We start from the raw sequence: 22,057 nt of genomic DNA, 5'->3' as shown, positions 1-22,057 counted from the left end.
ACAAATCACAGAAAATATGCTTAAAAATTTATTGTGGAATAGGGTGGTACACTAGGTCACAGTCCTTGGTATGCATGGATGTAGGATTTTCTGCTCTTTGTGGTCAACCACATTTCTGAAGACTTAATCCACATTACACGGAGGCATAAATTGTAGTGCAAAGAGCCCACGGAAATTAGTTCTATGGTAGGACGACAATCTTCTTCTCCAGCTTCTGCTCAGGGAAGATGAACCTCCTCATTATGTCGTCAAGCTCCTCCAGAGCCAGGTGGGCATGAAGCACGGATACCTCATCCAGGTCAGAGTTAACCACCCATTTGAGAGCTCGGTACAGGTCCAACAAAACATCACTGAGAACCTGGAGGAGACAGACACTAATGAAACTTTGGAAAAGGTGACACTAAAGTGACACAAATGTGGGGGTGCTGAGTTTGCTACCAAGTACATTTCATACAATATGACTCAAAACACTCCTTATCCTCCCATACACTTAAAAAAAAAAAAAAAAAAAAAAAAAAAAGCATAATAGTAATTGGTTACTTAATAAAAAGTCTGCTTAACTGAACTACATTCATTTTTTTATTTGTACTTCAACTATTGTTCATTCATATTTACCGAGCTTTAGCATGTTTATTTTAGTTGCCTTTTTTGCTTTTTTCTATTAGACATTATTTAAAGTATCGTCAAATTCAAAGCCAAGGAAAACTTTATTTGTTGGTCTCAACATTGACCAAAATATATTGTTTCCAGTTATATTACCAATTGATAATTGCCCTGAATCCAGACCCTTATACTGTAAGGCAACTGCTGCCTTGGAAAGTTGCTTAAAGTAGTTTAATCAGCACAACCCATTTTTACATAAAGTGGGAACCAGTTTACATAAAATCTGGAATTTTAGATAGATATAGTTATTGTTATAATTTGGTTTAGGGTCTGATTAAATAAAGTAGGAACACAGCATTTAGTATTTCTAATTTACCTTGAAAACTATGATTAAAAAAAAATAATGTTCCAGATTTCAAATGGATTCTGTCGTTGGGGGAGGTGAGGGGGGTTAAACAGTCCTTCTGGTTTCTTCCCAGTCTTGTCTTCCAATAATGTCACTGTGTGTCATTAGTGCTGTGCAGCTGGTGTCACCATTCTCCAGCTGTTCCAGTAATTATACAACCTGGACTAAGTCAAACAGCTAGCCACTTCACTGGGGTCATGACAGGTGATTAAAAGCTATATAACACCTGAGCCAGCTTTTTACATACAATTAGCAGCAGCTACTACAGCTTTAAAACCACCAGCCTATTATTATTAGCTCTATTTCATGGCTTTGATCAGTTTGGCCATAGACAGAGGAACTGTAAGGATGTACTGTGCTGATTGGGTCTTATGGGTTGCTAGGTGGGGGTGGGGGGTTCTGTGTAAGAAACAGACCCCAGGACTCTTTGGTGTGCTTTTGTTGTTTCATCCTGAGATATTTCTAGTTAGTTCTCTGACTGTTTCCCTGCTTTCACGGTTTTCCCTGGACTTAGTTGCTAACCAGCTTGCTGGTCTAGTGAATCACCTGTGTAGCTGACTCAGTCTATTCTCCACATAGTTCTCATTCACCATGCATACACCTACAAAACCTAACATTAAGGCTAACAGACGGATTTTTCCATTTCAGTTCAGGTAGACAACAATGAAGAACCACTTACAGCTAAAAAGACAGAGCGAAAGTGGCTAAAGAAATAAGTTTTACGTCATGGTCCCTCAGTCCTCTCTGTGCGACTTCACTGGATTTTATTTTTATCTCTCCTCTGCCTGGTGCACTCCAAATGTACCTCCTCCTCTTCCCCACCTCTTTTCCTTGACCTCGATAAAAACGTCATTGATGAAAACGGCATCGAGGTCAAGCAAAAGTGGGTAGGAAATTTGAAAAGGACTTAGGAAACGAAAAGAGCGTGCCGAGAATAAAAACGACCTTACGTTAGTCTCTCATTAACAACATGATGTCCGGATGTTGAAATGACAATATGCAGGATGTGGAGAAAATGGACTACAAAACATGGAAAAGTGTTTGCCCCCTTCCTGATCTCCTATTTTTTGGCATGTTTGTCACACTTAAATGTAAATATTAGAAAAAGCTAACAGCCTGACCTCAAACTGAAGCGTATTTGCACATTTGCAAGTGTTTCACTTTTAGGAGAAAAATATTTAAATGAGTCACGTAAATGTTAATTAAAAAGTTTAAGGCACACAATTTACTGCAAATTGCACGCAGTCAAACATGGAAAAAACAAAAGAAAACAAAAAAACGTGTCTTGTGCCTGTTGTCTGTAAAAACAGCCCAGCACTGTCAGAAACACCCCTTATGGAACTGTGTTAATGTCACAATAATAGAACATTCAATAAAACATTTATTCACAATAGCACCTTACGCGGGTCCCCAGTAATACACCTACCAAATATGAAGTAACATCTCATCTTAAGGTCTTCTGGCATTAGGTTTAGAAAACTGAATCCAGTGCTTCCGAAGACATTTTTAAAAATACCCAGTGAGCTGTGAGAGTGTACCTGTGTGCTTTTGTCCCCAAGACCACGGAGCAGCGACGCAATAACGTGGACAGCAGCTCTCCTCACCTCTGCCTCCTTCTCCGTCTTTATCAGTGACGTCAGACAGGAGCTAATCTGCACAAAAACAGCATGCAAGATGTTCTTTTTAGCACTTTTCCAGCGTTTTGCTGCACCTGTCCCAACTTTTTTTTAGTCATGCTGTTGTCATCAAATATGAATTGAGTTATTTTTCATGAAAGAGTCAAATGTAAAATATTGCATTCCTTGTCCAATGTATCTGTTCCTATTTTACACAAGTGTCCCAATTTATGGGGAATTATATTTGTACAAAGTGTATCCACGACAGATAATAACAGTTAATAATGCTTTAAACTAACAAGCACAGATAACACAACTGTAGATAACTGTGGAAGCATGGAGTCTCACATTTCAGAAACACAGAAAATTATTTTCCCAATTGGACTTAGTGCAGTTTGATTTATTTTAAATACCTACCATCTTTATCTTGCACAGAGCTGCTGTAACTTTTGATTTGATTTTTGATTTTATTGATTAGCATTCAAATTCAAATCTCAGTGAAAACAGTGAAAAAACAAACAAACAGTGAAAACAGAACAAAAATCTACCATAAAGAAAGAAAGCATGAGACAAGGCTAATCAAAAGGTATTGGCTGAAGCATTTGCTTATTACGCCAACCCTTTTCACAAAATATCTTTTTGTATGCAGCTCCTGTACACAGGGCTTGAAGAAAATAATAAAACAAAGCAAAAACCAAACAAACAAACAAACAAACAAACAAACAAAAAAAAAAAACAAAGAAAAAAAAAAACTTTCCACCTTAGATAAGTAACTACATCAAAGCAAAAGAATCAAGAGGTTATTTTTTTTCTCCTTTTTGCTCTTTTAATTCTTGATTTATATATTTTTCTAATACTCTATTTTTAAACATATTTTTAAACAAGGAAAATGAACTACACCTTTTTAAATCACTGTCATAACTATTCCACAGGTTAACTCCTCTAACAGAAACACATCTCTGCTTTATATTTGTCCTTATCTTGTTTTTTTTAAAGAAATCTGTTCCCCTTAAGTCATATTGACTCTTTCTGACTTTGAACAGCTTCTGAGTACTGGGGCAAAGCAAGTTATTTTGTGCTTTATACATTATCTGTGCCATTTTATATTCAACTAAATCATAAAATTTCAGGGTATTCAGATTAATAAACAAAATGTTAGTTGGTTCTATATAGTTTGATTGGTTTATAATTCTTATAGCTCTTTTTTGTAACTTGAAAATATGAAGAGTGTTCGTTTTATATGCATTACCCCATATCTCCAGACAGTAAGTCATATATGGAAGCAACAGAGTACAATAAAGTGTGTATAATGATTTTTTGTTCAGGACATGCTTTGTTTTATAGAGAATAGCAATGGTTTTTGACATTTTTGTTTTCACGTGGTTTACTCTCAAACTACTCTCAAAATATTACCTACCAAACCAAAATAATCACAAATACATCTGGTTGGTTATTGCAGCCTTGCAGCCTGGTTGAAAGAACTGGTGTATTTTCAGTATTTTTGTGAGTTTTGCAGTTTTCATTTCAGTATCTATGTAATATTACAGACATGAAGTCTGTTAATTTAACAACATTGAAAAATTACAAAGAGTTAGTCACTATAGAGCTGAGCTGTGCATCTCAGGACAAACATTCAGTATATTTAGAGTGAGATCTGTTTGTGTGCTGCAGACATATACAGAGGTGGCTCATTCATGCCAGCTGGCTGCAGCATGGAACCAACATGTCAGCCAGTTTACAGAGTGAAGTTAAACCAAAGTTCTTGAAAACCCACTTGTTCAACTCAATTATTTTACTAATTATCTTTTCACTGTTTCTATTGTAAATTATTGTCCTGTGTTTACATTGTTCCATCGGTTGTCCTGTATGAGGCATGAGTTATATAATGCTGTAAAATGTTTATTTGTAAAATCTTGTTGGTTTTATTTTTGTCAGTTGAAGCTGTACAGCTGTTTGTTTGATTTGGTGACTGGACTGAGAGTTCTCTCTCTTTTCTACTCTCCAGGAGCACTCAAAGCACCCATTCATACAAGAATCATGCTTTTCTATCTAACATTCACAGACGTTCATACTCGATGGATGCAGCAGAGAGCAACATGGGGTTTAGCCCAAGAATATCTGGCACGCACACTGGAGCAGCCTGGGATCGATCCACCAAACTTCTGATCAGTAGACAACCCGCTCTACCTCCTGAGCAACAGGAGTCAGATGAAGCCTCTAGAATTTCATGCCATTTAATTTATACTCTAACAATAACCTGTTTTTTGCTTAATGGGTTCTTAGAAATGTTAATGTGTTTATTTTCTATTGTCTATTGGTTAACCCTACCTCTTGAGCTAGTGACCCCAGGGAATAGTCCAGTCTCTGACAGATTTCCCCCAGGTTGGACAGACTGCTAGCCCGGATGCTTTGGTCAGGGTCTCTGGATTCTCGCAGGAAGATGCCCACCAGAGGACGGCCAAGGTGGGGAGCTAGTTCTCCTAAAGGAGAAACATCAAGCAGACAGGTTAGATCTAAGGCTCCATAAAACTGACCATTTATCAGAGGATGTCATGTCTGTGGTTCTCTAGGTGATTGTAGTCATCTTCTGTGGAAAATACAATATATGGACAAAAGTACTGGGATGACCTCTTAATATTTGATTCCAGGTATTTCCAGATGTATAAAAATTAAGCACTTAGTCATGCGGTCTGCCTTTAAAAACATTTGTTAAAGAGTGGGCTAATTGTAAAGGACTCAGTGAATTCAGGCATGGTACTGTAATAGGATGCCACCACTGAAACAGTCAATTTGTACATTTTTTTCCTTCTAGATATTCCACGATTTACTGTAATCAGTATTACAGCAAAGTGAAAGCATTTCAGAACCACTCAATCACAAAGTGGGAGCCCAAGTAAAGTAACTGAACAGGGTCAAAGGGGTTTCTGGTTACGTCACAAGTTATGATGTAGAGTTCAGAGCCAGTTAGATTTGTCTTATCCAGAAACAGACACCTTGCACCTTAATGATGTTAGCTTGTTCTACAATAGCCTTTTTTCAGCTCAGCTGCTCTCACTTTATTTCCATCTTTCACTAGCCGGTCACAACTTGCTTTAACAGACTCCATGAAAGAGAAATGCTGTTTTAGAGTCCATACTTGTATCAGTGTGTGTCTCAACTACACACATTAATATTCAACATTGGTAAAGCTGGTAAAACTGATGCACTCCAACAAATACATCTGCACGTCCTCTTCCTGTACATCCTGATAAACATCATGTTTTGAGAACAGCAGCTGGTTCAGAGCTCTTCCCTTTCGGTACATGTCCTATCACTGGTTACTATGAGAGTTCACAGGACTGTGCAAGGCCATTAAGCCAGTCACAGTTAGCAAACCAAACATTCATTTATTAAACATTTGCTCAACCAGGCGAGTCAATTAAGAGAACTTTCTTACTTAAAAACGATGGCCTGGCAAAAGCCAAATCTTGGCCAGTCTTGTGGGAGCATTTTAGCCAAACAGAGGAGCTCTCTGGGTGCCTGTGCAACAAACTGAATCTCGATCCAATCTCTCAGCAAGGATATAAACCATCTAATTGTCCCAGAGAAGTGGTACGATGGCAATCTGGCACAGTAAAACAGAGTGGGGTGGGGGGGGTTCTGTCAGGAAAGATTTTTATACACAGGGTTCCTTCTGATGGGGATCTGCAAAGAAAACAAGCGTGCACTGTGGTTTTTGTGTGGCTGTGATGACTACAACAAAGTAGTCACTTTTTTACCCGTTTCTTAAGGTCATGATATTCAGATATTGTTTATCTGCTGTGGATGGCTTTTAGACGTGACACTTCTTTTACCCTTCACTTGTCAAGTTTCCTCAGTTTTTTAAGGACACACAGCACACCATGCAGACATGTGCCATGTTTTACCAACGTGTCAGGTGGCTAGCTCTTTGGTCAGCACTTTTTGGTGTGAAAATGTCATTTCCTGTTTTGTACAGCTTTTTGAGTATGTTGATTATGACTAAATCGAATATTACATCTAGGGCTGCAACGATTCATCGAGAAATTCTATTATAAAAAATTCTTGTCAGAAATTATTTTCTTCGATGTTTCATTTAAGGCAGGGGTGGGCAACTCCAGGTCTCAAGGGCCGGTGTCCTGCAGGTTTTAGATATCACCCTGGGTCAACACACCTGATCGTTGTGTTAAACAATGTAAATGCAAGAGTGTCACCCACATTTGCAACTAAAAACAGACCTGTGATACAAAAATATTCAGAAGCAATTATTAGAAACCTGATAACACAACAGCAGCAGTGATAATGATGCTGGTGTAGTTTAACGTGGAGCCAGAGTCTGTTTACACACTGTGAAGAGCAAAGAGGCAGAGCCGTTACCGACACACTGAGCTCAGGCAGCAGCGCTGCTCCCGTAACCACCTTTCAAACCTTTACTGGGAAAAACCTAGCACGAGCTCCATCCACACCGTTTGTTTTACACAGTGAAAAATCTGCAGTAAGCCTCCAGATGTTTTAAAATATGCTGATGAACTGTTAACTTAATCTGAGAGCATGTTTAAATTATACAGCTTATTGAAGGCTGATGGCAGCTGTCCTATTCTGCATAACAGGGGCGAGTCTAAAGGGGGGCATGGGTGTACTAGACCATGTTTCAAGGATTTCACAAGATTATTAAAATTAAAAGTGAAATAATATAAAATATTGTATTCATTAAATTGCATTAAAATGTGAACTAAAATAAAATAAAAGCTACTTTTACAAGCCAATAAAGACGTACATGACAAGTGAATTATTGTTAATATTAATTACCATCGGTCTTCAGCAACACAAAAACTTGCCTATTATTAATGTCAAAGAGGTCGAGTACAGGTACATTTTATGCCTTAAGATATATACACCATATAAACCATTTCATTCTAATTTTAAATAAGATTTTTCATAGTCTGGAGGCTGCAGATGGCTCAGGTCTCCTGGGTCTTTCTCTGTCTGCCTCTGGCTCCTAGACACAGTTAGTGTGGCTTCTTCTTCCATCATTACCAAGTATAATTGGTGACACACACACGCGCGCGCACACACACGCGCGCGCACACACACGCGCACACACCAACAAGATTGTGGTCAGCTGCTGCGTTCTTGTATGCGTTTTCTTATAGGTGCAGCAGTTAGAGACTAGAGATGGCACAATACCACTTTTTTATGTCCGATACCGATATCATAAATTTGGATATCTGCTGATACCGATATGAATCCAATATAGTGTATTTTTAATCAATAAAGCTGTTTTTCTAATATCTTGCTGCATTGTGTATAAGTTCATAGTGAAGTTTTAAAAAACAAAACACTAAAGCTATTCTGTTATACCTGTATTCAAAAAATACACTGCACCCAAAATATTTCATAGTTCAGCAACACTGATCAAGCTAATAAACTTAAACCTGCACCATCCTCCCTATTCTGGTATTTTAAAGAGTACTTAGCAGAAATATTAAACAACCTAACTAATAGGGTTGCAAACTCCCAGCACAAAAAAAAAAAAAAAAAAAAAAGCACAGAAATCAATTATTTTTCTACAATAATTAAATTGATTCAACATCTTTCTTCAACAGAATTGCAGACTGCACAGATCGTACCTTCCCAAAAGTACTATAGCTTACTGGGTTATATTAGACTTAATAGTTCCTCTATACAATAATGGATTTCTATACATTTTACATCAGATTAAAACTGGGTGTAAGATTCAGATAATTATTTATTAAAAGCTCGACATTTTAAATGAGAATAAGAAAGAAAAGTATGTCTTTGTGCCCCCTTTTCCCTGTTTATGCCCTATCGGCCCCCCTGGCTAAACTTTGCTAGATCCGCCCCTGCACAGTTACCAGCGTCAGCTACGTAGAAAAAGATCCTCGAGTAGAAAGTAAATAAATTCTAACAACAGCTGATCAAGTTTAAACATGCTGCTGTTGTTCAGCTGCTGGTTTCCTCTTTCTGGCGCAAACTGGGCCAAAAACAAACAAGAGAGACGGACTCGCGACAGAAAAGCCGATCAGCTGATCATTGATCGGTTTCATGATTGAAGTAGCAACAGGAGAGGGAGGGAGAGAGAGGCAGTCGCTCCATATATCGTTTGTTAAGCTTAACGCGGGAATGCTTTACAAACATTCAGAGATGAACTGACACACTTGCTTTACTTCTCTTTGGGATCACTTCCTCAGAGGCTACAAATGCTCAACCAGACCGCCGAGAGGTCTGGCAAGCCACAGCCGCTCTATCACGTGATGCACACTGCTCCGACGTGCTACGGTTATGAGCCGAGTTACGCCATGTCGCAAGTCTTCTGAGGTGCTTTTGTGATATTTAATGGATCGGATTACATTTTTTATTTCTCTCCGATATCCGATCCAGTAATTTAGGTCAGTATCAGACCGGTACCGATACGTAATATCCGATCGGTCCATCTCTATTAGAGACACATTGTGTTTTTCCACTTGTGCTCTGTCTTGCTATTCTTGTCTTTTGACCTATTTTCTTTTTTATATATACAGAAATAAGATGAGTTTATAGAGAGTCTATAGAGCTCATCAGAGAAAAAAAGCAATGTTGTCACAACAGTGCGTTCAGATCCTGATTCAACACACAAGAGCACACAGCACTGACAGACATGAAACAGAAGCAACAACAACAAAGTAACATCACAGCATAACTGTTAAGTTGAATCTGATGATGCTCACCCATGGCCCTGCTTGTCCTCATCAGGACCTCTCCCACTTTAAGGCGGGTTTCCACGGAGCGCTCTTTGTTGGAGGAAAGGAGGGAGGGTCCATGTTGGAAGTCTTTTAGGAGCCGTTCCAGTATTTTGTCAGGGTAGGAATCAGCCAATGCAGCCAGACCTAAAGACGGTTTATAACGAGTCCATCAATCATCAGCAGCATCTGAATACTTCATCAACATTGGGATGAATCACTAGATTACCTTGAATGGCTGACAGGTAGACAAATGAGTCTACATGCTCCAGGCTTTCTAAGAAGAGCTGGAGAAAAATAGACCATCAGCATGATTTATAACCACATGGTCTACTGTGTAAAAAACACACACAACATCAAAACACATACAAACAGCAGAGCCAAGAAGAATACACACCACTCCATACATCAATCAAACAAACAACTTTTTTTTTTTTTTTTTAAACTGTAGTTTCAGTTAAAATAAGGAGAAAGGACAGTACACATGAAAAGTGACCTCTAGAAAACTCAACTGTGTGACAAGGCAGAAAAATCAATAAAGGGGGGTTTTGCTGAAGGATGGTTGAAGGGGATGGGCTTCTGATCAAATAGAATAATACATTAGTTGGTATCTTCTCTTACCATCTTAACAAGCCCCAAGAGCTCAAAGCTCTTTTGAGCTGTCTCAAAGAGCTTCAGCTCCCTCATTTATTATAGAAGTCTCAAGAGACAAAGATATTGCCAGTGCTCACATTTTTTTTTTTGAAACAATAACACACTGTGACAGATTTTATTGTATGTGTGCCAAAAAAAAAAATACACCAGATGAACATGGAAAAGAAAAAAAATCCATCTAAAACTTGACACAGACTTGAGAGCTGTTCACAAAAGCCTAAACAGAAATGGGCTCAATGGAAGAGTAGATGTCAAGAAGCCATTATTAACCATAGAGAGGGAAACTGGGAGGAAAAGCTATGGTACGCTAAATTACTCAAGAACTGGGCTGAGAATCAGTGACAACTGGTTTTTTGGAGTAAAAGCTACATTAGCTGCTCCCCTGCATGATTTGGCAAAGCTTCAAGCTGGATGCCCTTCCTGACATCAAAGCAGTGACCTTTCACTTGCCAAGTGAAAGTGTTAACTAGTACACCATGGGGGGCATAACAGGTCTTATGGAGTGATATAATCTCTCCAGTGTGTCCTGGGTCTGCCCCAGGGCCTCCTCCTGGTGGGACATGCCCAGAACACCTCACCCAGGAGGCATCCTTGTCAGATGCCAGAACCACCTCAACTGGCTCCTTTCAATGTGGAGGAGCAGCGGCTCTACTCTGAGCCCCTCCCGGATGGCTGAACTTCTCACCCTCTCTCTAAAAGAGAGACCAGCCACCCTTCAGAAGAAGCTCATTTCTGCCGATTGTATCCACAATCTCGTACTTTCGGTCACTACCCACAGCTCGTGACCAGTTTAAACAACTTTTAATAAATTGCTGGACGCAGTTTGTGGGGATGAACAAAAGTATTTTACCAGCATAATATAATCTGCAGTATGATCATTGCTTTAACAATGTAACAGATAGCTTTAAGATGGCCTTAAGATCCTCCTAGCAAAATATATACAGAAATGAGGGGTAGCTGAAGACCTTTGTACAGTGCTGCAAATGGTAATGATACTGGTTCTTATATAATGATTTTCTATTTAATGTCTAAATGTTTTTTCTATTTAACACTGACATACTGTCACACTAAGATGAACACACTGGGAGCAACTAACGCTTCAGTATCTCACCCACTCTACACAGGCCACACCAACTCCTGTATATTATATGTGTGGATAATCATTTAATTTATTTTGAAATAAAGTACTTGAATCAAATTTCTCTACCTAAAAATTTAATTTATAATTTTAATTTATACAGGACTTGCAAATGTGAAGAACATAACATCTACTCAACTTGACAAACAAAAAGAAAAGAAAAGCCTAAGTTAAAAAAAAAAGAAAAAAAGAACAGAACAAAAAAAATGCAAACACCAAAAAAGCTAAAACATATTTAAAACAAAAAAACAAACAAACAGAGCAGCTACCAGGTAACTTACCGTCAGGATTTTCTCCTGCGCCTGGATGGCCTCTGGCTTTCTATGTTGCACCATTTGTGTCAGTACCCTCAGGGCGTACGCTCTTGTTGGCACGTCTGGGTCACATGCCTCTATCAGCCAGTCAGAGATGGGCTTGGAAGGAGGGCAAGAGTCACTGGAGCCAGAGATCTGTCCTTCACATCCTGGACTTATTCCTGACCCTCCAGAAGATGCTGTAAGTCTTTCATGGCTTTGGGCAGGTTTATGTGAGTCGTTTGCTTCACCTTTCACTACATTTTTTACAGCTGTTTTATGGTTTCTGGGGGGCGGTGCGTCAGTGACAGAGATAGCCTCACTGCTGCTGTCAGGGCGGTACGCCCCGTGAGTGGCAATGACCGCTCTCAGGTTGGACGCTAGCTCCTGAATAATCACGTCAGGATGCTGCTGAGAGAGTATCTCCAGAGGTGGCAGCAGCTTTGACATCGACAAGTAGTCCTCCACACTGAACTGTAAAGTCAAATGTAAGGGTTTCTTGAGAGTTTCTGTTATGCATTTACTGTTATAAAGTGTGTTAAAGTTCTAAAACTTTGTTTTTAATGTTGCTTTAATGTTCTTCAAAAAACAGATTTCAAATTGTTTGCACATGTACACAGAAGTACATAATAGCTAAAGCTGGAATTATACTACCTGATTAGATCTCCATATAACAGGCATATGTACATCCTCAGAGTCTCAAAACGTTCCTTAAATAAAAATTCTAAATGTTTTTTTTAAAAAGCTATCTAGTGTTATGTGAGGCATGATAGCAGATAAGCAGCAAGAAATAGAGGGATGCATTTTGTAAAACAAAGTCAACATATGAACATCACAGGTTTAGAATGACTTAAAATTACTGGCGACCACCGGTGCTACCTCTCAGCCTCTTAGAAGACACACCTATGGTATCAATTCAAAATTCTTTATCTCCTTTTTCTCAAGTTATTGCATTCATTAGATTTTCAGGAAAAAGTGACCTCTGAGAGGTTGAGGTCACTGAGATTTGGACTCATCTGAGATATTTAGTAGATATGCCCAGATTAACAATTTGAAGCTCCTACATCACCTTTTATGGTTGGAGGTAATTAAAAACCTTTCTTAAAACCCCCCAAAATAACAAACAACTACCAACTGTAGCTGTCTATAAAAACACATAGAAAATGACCTTTGAAATTTAACTGAAGCTGCTGTCTTGAGCAAAATTAATGCTCAAGACCTGCAGATACTCTGTTATTGTACAAATATAATGTATAATCAAAGCTACAAAAAATGAAACTACAGAACATTATGAACTGAACGTGAAAGAGCCACATGCAGCAGAATGGAGTTATCAGTCACTTGTGCATACCTGAGGCTCAGACAACAGCGCAGACACCAGACCCATCCCCATTCTCAGTGTCTGGCTCTCTGCTGCACTGCCAGCATTCAGCCCAGCGGTCAGATCCAGGCCCGCACAGGCCCTCTGGAGCAGAGACATCATAAAGTCCACAACCTATAACAAACCCAGACAGGGGTCAGTTGCTCAGTGATGAAACATCAGGGAGGCAAATGTAGAAAGACTAAAAACAACAAAAGCAATTTGAAAAACTGAAGTGACAAAATTCATTTGAAAAGGGTGAAGTGCTAAGATATTAGCAAGCATAGGTGTATATGATTGTAACAAATACTATCATAAATAGCATACTAATAAAGTACTAGAATTTATACCCAAAGCTGAAAAATTTAGATGGATTATTTTTAAATTTTTTCTTTTTCTTTGAAACTTCTAAGAAGTTTATGCTTCACTGTTGGGAAATAAAATTATAGTATTTTTTAGCCTTTCACTTAGTACAAATGAGCAGAAATGAGTGTCTGTGTGTTGCACCTGTGCAGTGTGTGGATGCATCTTGATAACCAAGCTTCTCAGCATTGACCAGTAATTTAGCCCTCTATCTTCTCATCCAAGCACGGCCTCCAAAAACTAACATGGTAAGTGTGGTGAGGTCCAAAAATGTGAACTCCAGAAACTGATGGGTAATAAATGTGTCCTTTCATCTGATTTCAGGTTTTGTGTCTACAACTTTGAGGACTGCACATATTAATATTGCTTTCGGTTCGATTGCACGAAGAACGATGCATTAAAGTCCCAACTGCTCCAAAACCAGTAACAGCCCTCCACTTGTGCCGTCAACTGACAGTGACAGTGCAAAACTGAAGTCATCTGCTTTAGGAAAAATGACACTGAAGACATCCATTCTGTTCCTTCTGTCTAGGAGAAACTAAATTACATATATCGAATCAATTCAAATCCAATCTGGTAATGGCTTGCTGTATAAATGTTGTGTTTGGTCCAGAAGGTCCAGACCAGAAGCTTTATTTGAGAATTCAAGGTGACATTTAACCAGCATGGCTACCACAACATGCTGCAGCACAGCTTTGATCTTACTGGGAAAATCATTAATTTTTCAGCAGGAAAACGACCCCAAGGTGAGTAAGGTCTGTCTGAGCAAGAAGCAAAGTGATGGAGTGCTGCATAAGATCTCATTATCTCCACTCACAAATCTTGTATAGAGCGAAATTAGTAAAAACAAAGGTTTACACGTGTAAAAAAAGATTCACAAGGATAAACTAAGATTTTAAAATGTGTACGGTGATTAGTGTTTACATTTTGAGTACTCACACACGCATGCTTGGATTGATACACTAATACTGAGCAATAAAAAAAAAAAGTTAATAGTGACAGATTATACAGGTGACAGAGATGGAGTAAAATATTGGTAGTGGTAAATGTATGTTTTCTAGTAGAGGGGTGATCAGTCGTTCTGCTTATTTAGAAAAACAGGAATTCACAGGAAGTTGAATTCCCCGTTTCCTACTAGTACTTGAACAAACATTATATTACTGAAACATTGAGGAGCCTCAAACCCCATCTACACATGTGACCTGTGTGTATCGTGCACACATATTTAAGAATCCGTAAATGAGCAAAAAGAATGTCAGAAATGTATTTATTTTTTAAAGACATCTGCATGCACAAGAAGAGTTTTGAGAGCAGAAATAATCTGATTTTTGACATTGACCTTAAAAATGTGTGTGTAAATTATCAACGTTAACATTTTCACATAAGCAATTGTAAAATACTGCTACATGTGTTTAACTTGCCCTCTTTTAGTGTATGGACTGGTACACTCATTTCTGCTCAAAATATATACACAATCATTGTCATACTTTACACCTCTGGATCACATCAGATCTGTGTACCTTTTAAGACTAATTTCATGCGTTTCTGTATGTCTCCACTCACCTGTGTTGTTTTTCTCAGGAGATGAGCGTGCTGCAGGGACTCAACCATCGTAGCCAGTACATGAAGCAAAGCCAGTCTTTGGGCTTGTTTCTCAGCTCGACCCAGTAGCTGCTGCTCCACTTCCAGCAGCGTCATGGCCGACATGTCAACCTCTTCTTCATCCTTTGTTTCTTCATCTGCAACGGCCCAGCTGGTGAGCTCCTACAGAAGGAGCAAAGTTATCTGAGGTTGCTTTCTGTCACAGAGCAAACACTGTAATATAATCTAGACATAAAACACTCCAATTCCCAATCATAACTACATAAAATGATCAATTTCTACTGAGGCTGATGAAAGCTCACATAAGCACTATTTATGAGGTTCAGTTCTTTTAAAACTGATCCATATTTAAATGAAAATGGCCAAAAAAATAATATAAATAAAGCAAATTAAAACATTTTGTTCTGATTTTCACTGCAATATTTGGTTGTTCAACTAATTAGATTCATTATTCTTTCAGGAAATCAGGAAATTGGAGGACATGTAAGAGTTGACTTGGATCGTTGACTGGTCCATCTTGGTGGGGTCCTAGGAGTGGGGGCTTTGGTATGAATTTCAAAATCCTATGTTGCCTTGTTATCAAGTTATTGCATTCACAAACTTGGGTTTCCACCTGGCAGGGTGATGATAATATTTCATCAGTCATTTAAGACAGAGGTAATGATTGAATGCTGGAAGTAACCCTCACTTTTGACCATCATAGGTCAGCAGTCTATCCTCGTGCATCCCTGTTTACCTGCAGCAGGTCAAGGAAAAAGTCTCCTGGCAGATCACAGTCTTTGAGGTCAGCCAGCAGGTGCATCAGACACTCCACTCTCCACTGGTCCCCTGACAGTCTCTCATACATCTCATCATCTTCATCACTGGGAAACAGCATCAGAAAGAACATATTTAATATACTACTCTGCTTAAGCATTATGTTTTTTTGGACGCCCCATTAATGTTTGGTTAAATAAAACCAGTCATAAGTGATCACACACATACATCCCTCATTATTCTAACTTGCCCCATTTTTAAATCATCTCCCTTATGAGATGATATGCGATTTTCAAATACAGAGGCAAACTATGTTTCTTAATGCTTAATTCTTCATATTGACAACTTATGTAAGCATATAGGGAACAATATAATGAGATTCTAAATATTATATTACTTTGGACCTCTGACCTCTTCTGCAAGGCCAAATACTGCCTGTGTTTGCATTGAAAGAATAAGCTGCCTAGTTAGTTAGAAATATACTATAGTATAAAATTATATAACAAGCTCAAGTGGTTCATGTACAGTTATTTACCAATTAATACCAAATGTTCATTACCTATTTGTGCACGATGTTTGAAAGCAAAATAAAACAATATTCCCTTAAAACTAAACACTGCCTGTCAGCTTTGTGCTGTTCGACTGCTTCTTGTTGTTTGTATACTGTCGACACCTTGTGGATCAGACGAAAACCAAAAACAAATTCAGATTTTTGCATGTCATTAAAGATGTATTAATAAACACTTAACTTGTAAAACTTGAACATTTTACTTGTAATGTAACATTTTTACATTGCTGTGCTTTTATTTTTTACTTTAAATTAAGGTTTTTAATACTTAGGATCTGTCATCTGTATGTTTAACATCATTACCTGCAGCTCTCTCTGCAGCTGAGCCTGGCCCCTCCTTCACTGCCAGCAGTGAAGTGGAAGTTTGCTGCCACCTGGTTATTCCCTCTCTGGAGGCCTGAAAGCTGCCTCAGCATTGACAAGGCTGCAGACATCTCAGCGTGGGTCAAGTACCACAGCAAGATCTCCTGACAGGGGGCGCTGTGGAGCACAGAGCGCACACAGGTAATTACTGTGTTCTACATCCAGAATCAGTTTAACTTTTCCAACAAAATTAGTGACTAAAAATGTTTGTTGAGCAGCATTTTAATTGTGATTACACTAAGACCAAAACTGAATCCTTCAACCCTTTCTTCCAAAATGGTCAACTCAGGTTTAGAAAAAAAAGTGTTGGTCAAAGTATCCAACCAATTAGCAGTGATCCACACGGCAAAGGGTAATATTATTGTAGCCACATCCATTACACACTCGAAGGCAGCGGTCCCCAACCCCCGGGCCACGGAGTCGTTTGGTACCGGGCCGCGAGCGTTGAGGCTCAGGTGTGAAATGCATGCTTTTCAGGGTTTTATCGTTTTTTTAGCGTTATTTTATCATCGGGTTTATGGTTAACTCGGTTTTCCTGGGTCTTTTCACATGTGTTATGCATAAAACTTATTTTTTTTCGGCACCGCAAAAAAGATTGGGGACCGCTGCTCTAAGGCATGAATGCATTTAAATACACAAACTGATGAAAAAAGAAGCTGAAGAATGAAACGAAGTTAAATCGCAGCTAAAAACAGAAAATGTTTACCGGAGGTGAGAAACATTCTTCTTGGTAAAACAGAAGAGTGTGAAGATAACAGGAAGAACTTCTTCTAGAGCTCTGAGAAGAGAAGCTGAGGGAGTGTTTTCAACCATGCAGACCTGGCAGCAACAGGAGACACAAGACAAGCATCAAGTAAACAGCACGACCAGGATTCACCCTGTGAAAGAATTCTGTTTATCAAAGCCACAAGCTGCAGGTACAGGCATGAAATCAGCTGATGGTTCTTTTTTAATGACATTTCATTCAAATCAATTTATTCAAGTTCTGCAGTTTTCACTAGATAATGTTACAAAAGTTAATCTGTGGTCTTCGTAAATGGTAAATACGCTGGTTCTTATAATCACACTTTTCTACTCTGAGCACTCACAGCGCTTTACAACTTGCCTCATTCACCCACTCGCACAAGCACTTTTTTCTATGCTACTTCAACGCCACTGAGAAGACATGTCTGACTCAACTGCAACAACAATTCAATGAAACTCAAACGCAGGTTACTCAAAGACCACAGTTCAGCTGGATTAAAGCAGAAGAATAGGAAGAGGCAATACAATAATGCAGCATGAGTAGGCTGGCTAAAAAAAATGGAATACACTGGACCTAGTTATTAGGAAGATGCTGGATGGCACATTCAGAGATCATCTTGATGGCCCTATTCTACTCCACCAACATCCTCAATGCCGGACACATCCTTCCCAAAGAGCTCTGTTAGATGAAAGAAATTCACTCCTCTTACATTCCTGCTTTTACATGTCTGTAAAGACCTTGCGTCCTCACCTTGTATACATCTTCCACACACTGTGTCAGTTCTGACTCTTCCACAGCAGTTTGGGAATCACACTCACCTGGAAAAATGCACATAAACTGATTTATCATCCATATACTGCTCATCCATCCATCCATCCACCTTTATTTATAAAGCACTTTTAAACCACAGCTGATGCAAAGTGCTGACAACACAGCCTGGACATCTTCCTACATGAATTACACAAAGTAAATCCTCATCCTCAGTCAAACTCACCTTTTGATACTGGCTTTAGTTGTTAGCATATATCGTAGTCATGTGCATTACTTAACAAATGTATAAGACTACCAACCCAATGTGAGCTTTATGCCACAGGTGGCCTAAGTTAATAGTGTTGGAATTTTTGGTATTAACAAATGTTGGATGTTTCTATAATGGTTAATCCACCAGTGTGTTCTTTAAGCAAATCAAAACTTTCATGATAAAATACAACTATTGTTTACTGTGTACCAAGACAGCACTTTTTTTTTTTTTAAGATGCCAAATTACAGTTTATTACATATATAAAATTCCAGAAGGGAAGTCTTGATGCATGCTCAATCATCCAGGGAAGTAAATCCCAAAAGGCTGATTCTGTTCATCTGGACGTAGCGTTTTCAATGGGAGAAACATTCAGTAACTTGGATGAGCGACTAAACGTTTCTCCCACTAAAAACACTACGTCCAGATGAACAGAATCAACCTTTTAAGGCTCCAGGAGAGAATTTGCAGAACCTTTCAGAGAAGTATGTTGGGTATTAACCCCCCCAAATATAGATATATATATATATTTTTTTTTTATCTTGTCATATTATGACGTAGAGATGAAGATGGTTGTGTTACTGACTGGGGATAGTGGTGCAATGGTGCAGTGCAGCAAGCAGAGGGCTGAGAAGGTACTTTTCGGCAAAGCTAGATCTTTCTTGCACCATAAAGATCACCGCCCTGGTGGCCACAAGCTGGAATTGACGGGATGTCAGCTTGTCTTTGAAGTGCAGGAGTTCAAGGATCTGGAAAACAACACAAACAGCAAGCAAGCTGATTTATTTAAACAAGAAATGTAAAGAGTATATAAACTAGACAGAAAAATGAATAAAGAAAACTGGTTAAAGCAAGAAGGAGTCCATAAGGACAGCGTTAGTTTTAGCTTATGGTTAGGATAAAGGTAAGGATCAGTCAAATACTGATTAAGGTTGTGTAACACAGGTGACTGTCATTGTGATGTACTCTCCACAAACACAGGGGATGACCTGAGGGCAGATGTGTCTGAAGTAGGCGTCAGCTGAGGCAGACTGCTGAGGGCAGGCAATGAGGATCTTTGCCACAGCATCGCATTTCCTCCAGTCTGACTCACCCCCTGAAACAGGACAGAAACAGTGCGTCTATTTGGTTGGAACCACAGACATATATTGGCACAATTGGCATCACCCACTGGTCTGTGGACTTTGTACTTGTTTCTAGAGCTCACATTATCTTCTGGCAGCATTTTATATGATTCAGATTTCATAGATGAATTAGTGATCACAAGCTGGTGATACACCAACCACAACATTTCCACTTCTTCATGATGTGCTAATTCTTTTCAAAATACTGTACATGCTGGCTGCAATTACACTTCTCACCTGTGCCACCCTCCAGAATTGCTCTGATAACAGCCTGCACACCACTGGGCTGCATCAGTCGCTCAGACAGCAGCTGACCACACAGACGCCTCAGCCAAGCTGGAGCCCTGCAGCTGCAACCACTGGAGCTCTGAACTGGACCAGACTGAAAGGAAGGAGACATCTAAAGTGAGACCTCTGAAGTAAAATCTTTATTATTATGTGAAAAACAAACAGGCTTACAAAGATTGAATAAGATTAAAAAACATGACCTACACAGCAGCCCAAATGAATTGATCCAATGAGGAAATCAGAACAATAAGCCTTGATGAAGTTTGTCTAAACTTTGGGGTGATTTCAAGCAAACAAATCACCATCCAGCAGCACAAATTTATATTTGTCAAATAAAAACCATGCCGTCATTATCACCTGTTTGGCTCCTCCTTGGAGAATAAGGAGCTCTTTGATGACAATCGGCTGGTACACTTTTCCAAGGAGGGTCTTGAGGGTCTCCTTACATGTTTGACATTCCTCAGCACTGAGCAGCTGCATTAAAAAAAAAAAAACATTCAAGAAGAACGAAAGAAAATTAAAACAGTATCTTCCAAAGAGACTGCTGGGTCTCAAAAATTAAAAACAAAAACCCATCTCCCACCCTGCCTACCCCACTATTAAGTCAGTTACGTCATTATTCCCTGACATTTCAATTTGTGCAAAAATAATCCTGACAGTGAGAACAATAATTACCTTTTCATCCTTGTGGTGTGGCATGTATCCCAGCTGGCATATTGCTGCAATAATGTCTCCCAGATATCGGGTGAACACGAGTGTGGCAAGAGACGATAACTCTGCCAGCTCCAACAGGACCTTAGTGGTGGTAAGAAGGCGGCGTGCCATTCCAGACACCGGGCCCACATGGACTAGTTTTTCCACCATGGCTCCAAAAGCTGACCTCCGTCCTAGTGGGACACCCACTCCAGGGGCCAAGTATGGGCAGAGCCCCAGACAAACCACAAACTGCAGAGCAGCTCCGATTGTCTTCTGCTGGGTGATGCTGAGGATGTCAGGGGCTAAAGGTGGGGCCATCTCAGGGGTACGACTTTTTGGTGCCAAGCAAGATTGATCCTGTTGGAAACGCTCCAGTTCATCAGAAAGGTGACGTGATAACGTGAGTAGCAGCAGGAGGCATTCCTGGACAAAAGCCCATGTGGCATCATCTGTATCCACACAGAACCAATCTGCTGTTGCCTTAACCTCCTCCCTTAGCCTCTTCACAACCTCAAAGTTGCTCTCCCTTTGAAGTTGCTCCAGGAGATGGGCCCAGTTGGCCCGCAGAGCTGCCAGAAGGACCTCCTGATGTGACGGTTGAGCCTCATGTGCAGATACCTCTGCAGACACACAGAACATCACACTACACAAAACTTCTATACAACACTATAAACCTTTTTTAATGAGAGAAAAATATTAAATTCAATTCAATTCCGTTTTATTAATACAGTACCAAATCACAACATCAGTCATCTCAAGTCGCTTTATATTGTAAGGTAGATCCTACAACAATATATAATAATTGGGCTTGTTTTCTCTAAACATCATAATATACACATTAAAAGTGTCCTCAAGTACATCTGTCATCCTTTTTTACTTTTAGGGGTACGATGTTTTGAAGCGTTTAGCTTCCAGAATCATAATCATAATCATAATTATATAAGCAGGTATTGGAGAATAAATTAAAAATTATAAATCAACTTGGGGGTTTTTTCGTTTTTGTTTTGTTTTTTTGTTTGTTTTTTGACAAATCACCAGCTGTAGCCAGAAACCAAAGACGTTCTCTACCGACTGTGAGACCAAAGGCAAAAGTTAAGACAGCTAAAATATTTGCTTTATATTATTCAATGTACTTAACCGATGTGCTTCCGGAATACATGCGTTTATTTAGATTAACGCTGTAAAACAGTCCACTTACCTTTAAGAGGTCTGGTGAGGATGTTTATCGCACATATAATCGCGGAAGTCATTTGACTTTCATACAGATTACAAATTTTACATTCCAAGTCTGGGTACGACTTCAGCGTTTGATTTAAAGTAAGACAGAATAAGTTGATCGTCGGATATAGACGGCTAAGGCTATTAAAAACATTTCCAACGGGCGCCGAAATAAGACGTCAGCACGCTCCTTTCATGGAATTGGCTGGCAAGTAGTGATGGGTCGGTCGCGAACGAAATGGCTCTTAGATCCGATTCTTTGAAGTGAACGATGCGATCCGACTCCTTATTGGTAGTCGGGGTTTTTGTTTTTGTTTTTTCCCTTCTCCTGCCCTCTCTTTCACTTTTTTTTGCTTCACGCTGCAAGTCACCCTTGTGTTTGCGCTGAGAAGAGATGGCAAACAGAGCCTTGCATTTGCACCCCTCCCCCCAGCGCTGAGCTGAGGGGGCAGGGCCGTAGTTACACTCATATCAGCACACAACAAGAGCAGGAGGGAGAGGGAAAGAAA

The 22,057-nt window shown here is 39.4% G+C and overlaps 1 protein-coding gene across 1 annotated transcript; it reads right to left on the bottom strand.

The window, feature by feature from the left end:
* Nucleotides 1–15: 15 nt before the first annotated feature.
* On the bottom strand, nucleotides 16–21,740 carry tango6 (transport and golgi organization 6 homolog). The gene is made up of 18 exons (XM_080868402.1): nucleotides 21,529–21,740; nucleotides 20,310–20,950; nucleotides 19,992–20,108; nucleotides 19,584–19,728; nucleotides 19,212–19,318; nucleotides 18,809–18,971; nucleotides 17,955–18,022; nucleotides 17,166–17,278; nucleotides 16,400–16,576; nucleotides 15,509–15,635; nucleotides 14,734–14,934; nucleotides 12,799–12,942; nucleotides 11,436–11,921; nucleotides 9,592–9,649; nucleotides 9,351–9,509; nucleotides 4,954–5,105; nucleotides 2,548–2,661; nucleotides 16–358 (listed from the first exon to the last, which is right to left on the bottom strand). Exons 1-18 carry the CDS (start codon nucleotides 21,578–21,580, stop codon nucleotides 182–184), a joined length of 3,201 nt encoding a protein of 1,066 aa, XP_080724528.1. The 5' UTR covers nucleotides 21,581–21,740; the 3' UTR covers nucleotides 16–181.
* Nucleotides 21,741–22,057: the final 317 nt, after the last annotated feature.

The sequence above is a fragment of the Rhamphochromis sp. 'chilingali' genome (genome assembly GCF_963969265.1).
Source record: "Rhamphochromis sp. 'chilingali' genome assembly, chromosome: 2".
Classification (NCBI taxonomy): domain Eukaryota; kingdom Metazoa; phylum Chordata; class Actinopteri; order Cichliformes; family Cichlidae; genus Rhamphochromis; species Rhamphochromis sp. 'chilingali'.
This window is presented reverse-complemented; position numbering and strand designations above follow the sequence as displayed.